The following is a 7,500-nucleotide window of genomic DNA, read 5'->3' as shown; positions in this document are numbered from 1 at the left end:
CTAGGCTACCCCTAGCTTGGCTAGGCCTCCAACATGGCTTGGCTAGGCCTCCAACATGGCTTGGCTAGGCATCCAACATGGCTTGGATCCACACGTAGTAGTACTCCAGGAGGGTCAGGGAGGCAGGATAGGCATCACAACCAACTTGCCACGCCACTATGCCTATGGCTAGACCATCCATAAGCACTGGCCCGCCTTCGTCACCCTGGTGAGAGGGAAAAATGGAAACAATAATATTTGGCACTGGACCAGCGCGTTCGTCCGAGGGAATCTTTATTTATCTTTTGATTTAAAGGATATTATGAGGTTAGAATGTGGTATGTGTGAGTGTGATGTATGAGGAGAAATGTCACTTTGTTTTGACTCTCTTCACATGCATACTGAGGCACTAATTCCTTTGGGAGCATCTGGATGCTCCTCTTCAACTCACCTAGTTCCATTCATCCCTATGTCACTTCTTTATCCAATTTCTCCTTTTTGTGTGTGTGTGCACACAAGCCACTTTTAGAAAACGTCTTTTCCACACGTTTACCACGTCTTTCGCGTATTAACTCACTTCCTCTTTCTACACATCCACAACCAACTCTCGCTCGCAAGAAGGAATGGCATTCCATCCGTAGCCCGTCTCAGCACCTTTACATCCAACACACTCTCCTTTCCATTCCTATCGCACATGATCCATTAGTACTTGATGATTCCTTAAGTCCTCTTCTCCACGTATTACACCCTCGATTATCACATCTCCCATCCAGTCTTATATGATAAAACTGCCCAAGCACTCGCCTAACTCCTAAAATTTATTCCTGTCTTCTCTAATCCTCTCACACTCTCCGATACATAAACACTGAATAGTCTGTCACGTATACAGTCTCCCCAAAAAAGTAACGGGCTCCTTGAAGCTGAATTTTCTAATAATCTACAAGTGAGCGAGTGAGATTAACTTTCGACTTTCCTGCCACCCTGATGCAATTGTAAATTGGATCAGGGTGACAGCGAAATTAAGTGTTAATCTCGGTCGGCCAGCTGTAGATAATAAGAAACTTCAGGCCTGGAGGGCAGACACTTTTTTGGGAGACTGTACATATCTCATAGTGTGCTATCATTATCACGCTTTGGAGTCTTGAACTCGATTTCTTATACTACAGGGATGAAGGTGTAAATGGTTAAGAAGGAGGAAGAAGAAGGTTAAGAAGAAGAAGAAGAAGGAGGAAGAAGGTTAAGAAGAAGAAGGAGGAGGAGGTTAAAAGGTTAAGAAGGAGGAAGAAGAAGGTTAAGAAGAAGAAGAAAGAGGAGGTTAAAGAAGAAGAAAGAGGAGGAGGAGGTTAAAGAAGAAGAAGAAGAAGAAAAAGAAGAAGAAGAAGAAGACGAAGAAGAAGAAGAAGAAGAAGAAGAAGAAGGAGGAGGAGGAGGAGGAGGAGGAAGAAGGTTAAAAGAAGAAGAAGGGGAAGAAGAAAAGGAAGAAGGCTAAAGAAGAAGAAGAAGAAGAAGAAGAAGAAGAAGAAGAAGAAGAAGAAGAAGAAGAAGAAGGGTAAAGAAGAAGGGTAAAGAAGAAGAAGAAGAAGAGTAACGAAGAAGAAGAAGTAGGAGGAGAATGAGGAGGAGGAGGAGGAGTAAGAAGACTTGAGTGTTGGGGATGGACTCACATCACAGACCCCGTGGTTGGGTTCGCCCACCATACACCCATGGTTGGACTGCAGAGTGGCGCCGTACACAGTTTGACACTCGCTGTGGGTGACGTAGGTCAGGTTGACCGCCCGCTGCATGGGTGACTGCTCCCCCTCGTACTGCCCCAGGGCCACACACACACACCACCCAAAACAAAACACGTCACACATTTGAGCATAAAAAACACGATAAATAACCACTTATATCCAACAGACGACAAGGAACATTATTCATGTAGCATAAACACAATAAATGACCACCTATATCCAACGGATGATAAAGATTATTTATGTATAATCTATTTAGCATCTCTTGACGCTTTTCACACGAGACTTTGATATGCAAGAGGGATAGAGACGCCCCCCAACCCTCACGCCCTCTCACACCTTATCTCTGCCCCACCCAGCCACAGTAACGATTGTTCCTGACGAAGGTTCAGCTGTCCCTGTCTCCGGCAGTAGCCCAGGGCCCACCAACCCTTGCACGAAGACGAAGTTCCTCGATGTCTGCAAAAGAGAGAGAGACAGAGAAAATGGGAGGCCGTTAGCTGACTATCTATTGAAGCCAGCGCCTATGGTATGAACAGAGACTGATCCACACTGATAGATAAGGAGGAGGTTAAACGTTCGTAGATATATTAATATATGACTGACGACACCCACACACTGATAGATAAACATTCGTCGCTAGATCAATACACTTATAGAATACTAGGCTACACTTATCTATCTGTCTATCTATCTATCTATCAAAGAGTTTGTGAGGCACAAGTTGGTTCTCTGTGTCTCACTCATTACACGCACACACACACACACACACACACACACACACACACACACACACACTCGCTCACCTCCCTCCCTCGCCAACACACACACACACACTCGCACCTCCCGACTCACACTCAAATCACACTCGCACCCCTGTCGCACAGACGCATTGCCTCTCTCTCTCTCTCTCTCTCTCTCTCTCTCTCTCTCTCTCTCTCTCTCTCTCACCCACCCTGAGGACCGCCAAGTCGTTCTCCTTGGTGACGCTGTCGAAGAAGTCGTAGATGAAGATCTTCTGTACGTTCCTCACCTCTTCGTCGCCGCTGCCGGACAAGTCGCTGCCCGCCGCCACCACCTTCAGGTCCCGCGCCCCACGCCTGCGTCAGGAGGAGGAGGAGAGGAGGAAGGAGGAGGAGGAGGAGAGGAAGAAGAAGAAGAAGGGGAGGGAGGTGGTGGTGAGTGAGAGAGAGGAGGGATGCATGTGATATTGTGCGATACAATTAAGGAAAGAGGTGGAGGAGGAGGAAGGAAGGAAGGAGGAGGAGGAGGAGAGGAAGAAGAAGGGGAGGGAGGTGGTGGTGAGTGAGAGAGAGGAGGGATGCATGTGATATTGTGCGATACAATTAAGGAAGGAGCGAGGGAGGGAGGGAAGGAGGGAGGGAGGGTGAAGAAAGCAGAGGTTACGAGATGAGAGAGAGAGAGAGAGAGAGAGAGAGAGAGAGAGAGAGAGAGAGAGAGAGAGAGAGAGAGAGAGAGAGAAGAATTAGCTGCTACTGGTACCAAACTTTCAGCTGGATCTATAGCGCAGCTGTAACCTTACAATAGCACTCACTGCTGTACCCGACAATAATGCAGTTGGACCTGGGCCCGGACAACAGTGCAGCTGTATCTTACAATAGTACAGTTGTACCTGACAATAATGCCAGGGGCGCCACCTACCCTAGGATACAGGACGACACCAGAGGGCCGCCAGGGGCGCCACCTACCCTAGGATACAGGACGACACCAGAGGGCCGCCAGGGGCGCCACCTACCCTAGGATACAGGACGACACCAGAGGGCCGCCAGGGGCGCCACCTACCCTAGGACACAGGTGGCGGTCGTAAGGACATGGTTCTCGTTCAGGATCAACCCACCACAGAGGTGCTGCCCCTCGCCTATCAAGGGGCGCGTCATGACCGACACCTGCAGGAGGGAGAGAGAGAGAGAGAGAGAGAGAGAGAGAGAGAGAGAGAGAGAGAGAGAGAGAGAGAGAGAGAGAGAGAGTCAATGAATTTACTGAGTAACAATTGAAAAAAAAATTCTTTTCATCAAACAAAATCTAAGAGAAAAAACAACATGATTTTTATGATGACTTTGAAAATTTTTACGTTAAAAAATTTAACACAGCCAAGTTTCATAAATTTTACGTTAAAAAATTTAACACAGCCACGTTTGATAAATTTTACCTCAAAAACAAAATTTAAGACAATTTATTTTATCCATTAAAAGTAAATTTCAATGATAAAGAACATGACGAAGAATGTCTGCAGAGATCACATAACATCCTTCCAGGAGCTCGGTTATCTAACTTTCCAGGAACTCAAGATACCTTTCCAGGAACTCCGACATCTTTCCAGGAACCCCGACATCTTTCCAGGAACCCAGACACCTTTCCAGTAACTCCGACATCTTTCCAGGAACCCCGACATCTTTCCAGTAACTCCGACATCTTTCCAGGAACCCCGACATCTTTCCAGTAACTCCGACATCTTTCCAGGAACCCCGACATCTTTCCAGGAACCCCGACATCTTTCCAGGAACTCCGACATCTTTCCAGGAACCCCGACATCTTTCCAGGAACTCCGACATCTTTCCAGGAACTCCTATTCCAAGCTCTGACATCTTTCCAGGAACTCAAGATACCTTCCCAGGAACTCAGATACCTTTCCAGGAACTCTGGTATCTTTGTAGTAACTCCAATACCCTTCCAGGAACTCCAATAACTTTCCAGGAACTCAGACATCTTTCCAGGAACCCCTACATCTTTCCACGAGCCCCTACATCTTTCCAGGAACTTACCACCTCGGGGAAGTCGCCGTCTGCAGTATATTCGCCGCCGACGATCCTCTCGTCCAAGGCCTGGCCGCCTTCTGCGTCCAGCCAGGCTCCTGCTGCAGTAGTCGCTGACGGAGGCACAGGAAGAAAACGGGGCGTGAGTGAGGGTGCCTGGGCGAAGATGGGAGGCGGGCGAGGAAGGATGATGGAGCGGGCTGGTGGCATGTGTGTGTGAGAGAGAGAGAGAGAGAGAGAGAGAGAGAGAGAGAGAGAGAGAGAGAGAGAGACTGGCTCCATCTTTGACCTGGCCAGCGTGAGGTCAAGGCCGTCGTCCAAACTACCCAACCAGCCAACTCGCTCATCAAAGACACTTAACAAGGGGACATCGATCGCTTTTAGGAGGCAAGGCATCTTGCCAGCCCACACCAGACCAGACGAGACCAGACCTGGGTCGTCAGCGAGGTGGTTTGTGGCGGTGGCGAAGGCGATACGAAAGAAGTAAAGGCGCGAGGGGATGGTGTGGTGTGGTGTTGTGGTATGGTGTGGCGTGGTGTGGAGTGGTGTGGTGTGGTGTGGTGTGGTGTGGTGTGGAGTGGTGTGGTGTGGTGTGGTGTGGTGCGGTGCGATGTGGTTGGGTGTGGTGTGGTGTGGTTGGGTGTGGTTTGGTGTAGTGTGGTGTGGTGTGGCGTGGTGTGGAGTGATGTGGTGAGGTGTGGTGTGGTGTGGGGTGATGTGGTTGGATGTGGTGTGGTGTAGTGTGGTTGGGTGTGGTTTGGTGTAGTGTGGTGTGGTGTGGTGTGGCGTGGTGTGGTGTGGTGTGGCGTGGTGTAGTGTGGTGTGGCGTGGCGTGGTGTGGAGTGATGTGGTGAGGTGTAGTGTGGTTGGGTGTGGTTTGGTGTAGTGTGGTGTGGTGTGGTGTGGCGTGGTGTGGCGTGGCGTGGTGTGGGGTGATGTGGTGTGGTGTGGGGTGATGTGGCGTGGCGTGGCGTGGTGTGGTGTGGTGTGGCGTGGCGTGGTGGCGGTGTGAGGCAGCGAAGTGATGCGTGGGGCCACAAGGACAATGGGATATGGGTTATGACGGTGGCTCTGTCAGTACCTGCACTGCAGGTTGTAATGGTTATAATATATATATATATATATATATATATATATATATATATATATATATATATATATATATATATACTGGTGGAGTGTGAGTTGGCGACAGCTCCCTCCTCCTCCCTCACCTCATTCCATCGCGCCCTCCGGATCACCTAAAAACAACCCCCGCCTCTTTTTTTTTAGGGGGGGTGTCAACCAGCGGTGAACCACGTCGGCATCCAGGGTGTACTGAAGCGATGTGGTAGATGGGGGTCGACGTCCTATTGATATGGGCTGGACCAAGGACTGAGTGGTCAAGCCATGTCGTAATATTTTTGGGGGAGGGAGGGCTTGGCTGCTATGGATGTTTGACTAACCATGGTGTCGGTGCATTAAACATGATACCTACAGACTGGATGATGAGGTCGACATGTCGGGTGTTTACCTCACAAAAAGCAGGAAAAGCAATTAGGTTTATATATATATATATATATATATATATATATATATATATATATATATATATATACACCTTTCTGTACTGGGACTCCTTTTCATAGGGACGAAATATAAATAAGTTTGGCATTGTTGTGTGTGTGTGTGTGTGTGTGTGTGTGTGTGTGTGTGTGTGTGTCCAATCTCCTTACTGTGGAAGATGCATTCTGAGCAAGAGGGGTCTCGTGACGTGCTGCATCAAATGCTTGTCCTGGTAGGGAAACGAGCCCGTTTCCAAAACGTAAAAGAGAAAGTGTAACTCGTGTATGTCTGGGGAACGTTTGTTTGACACGGGTATATGTCCTGTGGAATGGAGTTCGATGCTGGGCAAGGGAGAATGGATGGATGGTTGGTGGTATATGAGTCACTGCAGTTTGATCATGCTTCGTGAAGTGCATTGCGTTTCGTACAGGATTGGGTGGAGGAAGAGATATGTCAGTTCATGTTGCTGAAGTGAAAGGATTGGGTGGGAGAGAGTTCATTGTGCCCCGCACTGAAGGTTGGCCTTTGGTTATGGAATGGGTCGAGTATAGAGGAAAAAAGGTGCCAGCGCTAAGGCAAAGAATGATAAGGTGTTCGAACGGGTGTCCAGAAAGGATTAGATACATATAAAACAGGAGAGAGACAGAGACACACACCTCCCATCGTTACATCTATACTGTGTGACACCATCGGACGCGAAGAAGACCTAAGCCACTCAAATAATACATCCCAGTTCGGGGTACTCACCTGCAGCAGCCATGGCCAGCAAGACGACCACCACACGACCGTACAAGGAAGAGGAGGAGCCCATGGTAATGTGTGTGTGTGTGTGTGGGGCTCCGGCGACCGACTATGTCTTAGTACGTAAGACTTCCAAAACGGCGCGTCTCTTTCCCTCACCCCCGGCCCGAGACACCCCCTACACACACACACACACCTCCTCCTCCTCCACCTCCTCACCCGTTATCGCCTCCTGCACTCCAGAATGGACAGCTGCACGGGGTCTCATGCACTTCGTAAACACACCCTGGGGAGGTTCGGAGTGAAGAAGAGAGTTAGTCCAAGGTCGTCCACTGAACCATAGTCATTGGAGTGTACTTAGGGGGTTGGTGGAGGTGGTAATTGGTTAGTTAGTCCAAGGTCGTTCGCTGAACCATAATCACTTCAGTCTACTTACCAACATGTCAAGAACCACAGAAACGAACACAGGGATGATGTAAACAAGGTAAACAACGAAGGTCCACTGCTATTATGGCTAACTTAGTGGTACGAATGAGGAAGACATAGGAGAGGGGGCAAAAAAAAAAAAAGAAAATAAATAAGAACTGGTATTTCTACCCGACTCGTCACATTATAGCCACATCCTGAAGTCATCTATAGACATTTTCTATGTTTCTATGCTTTAGAATTCTTCCTTTCTTTATTCTTTATAACTCACGAACAAAATACATCGAGTCCACAGTACGAAA

The 7,500-nt window shown here is 48.4% G+C and overlaps 1 protein-coding gene across 1 annotated transcript in view; it reads right to left on the bottom strand.

Moving 5' to 3' along the window:
- LOC139757589 (chymotrypsin-2-like) overlaps positions 1 to 6,942 on the bottom strand; it is an 8,904-nt gene extending 1,962 nt beyond the window's left edge. Inside the window, exons 1-7 of the mRNA XM_071678221.1 lie at positions 6,779 to 6,942; positions 4,496 to 4,599; positions 3,516 to 3,619; positions 2,668 to 2,812; positions 2,052 to 2,171; positions 1,644 to 1,784; positions 1 to 205 (exon numbers count right to left, since the gene is read on the bottom strand). The exon at positions 1 to 205 is cut by the window's left edge and continues 1,962 nt beyond it. Of these exons, the coding sequence (XP_071534322.1) occupies positions 65 to 205; positions 1,644 to 1,784; positions 2,052 to 2,171; positions 2,668 to 2,812; positions 3,516 to 3,619; positions 4,496 to 4,599; positions 6,779 to 6,842 (819 nt within the window). The 5' untranslated portion in view covers positions 6,843 to 6,942 and the 3' untranslated portion in view covers positions 1 to 64. The remainder of the gene's footprint in view (positions 206 to 1,643; positions 1,785 to 2,051; positions 2,172 to 2,667; positions 2,813 to 3,515; positions 3,620 to 4,495; positions 4,600 to 6,778) is intronic.
- Between the last annotated feature and the right edge of the window lie 558 nt (positions 6,943 to 7,500).

This window comes from Panulirus ornatus, chromosome 27, assembly GCF_036320965.1.
Source record: "Panulirus ornatus isolate Po-2019 chromosome 27, ASM3632096v1, whole genome shotgun sequence".
NCBI lineage: Eukaryota > Metazoa > Arthropoda > Malacostraca > Decapoda > Palinuridae > Panulirus > Panulirus ornatus.
Note: the sequence above shows the minus strand (reverse complement) of the source record. Positions and strands in the feature narration are given on the sequence as shown.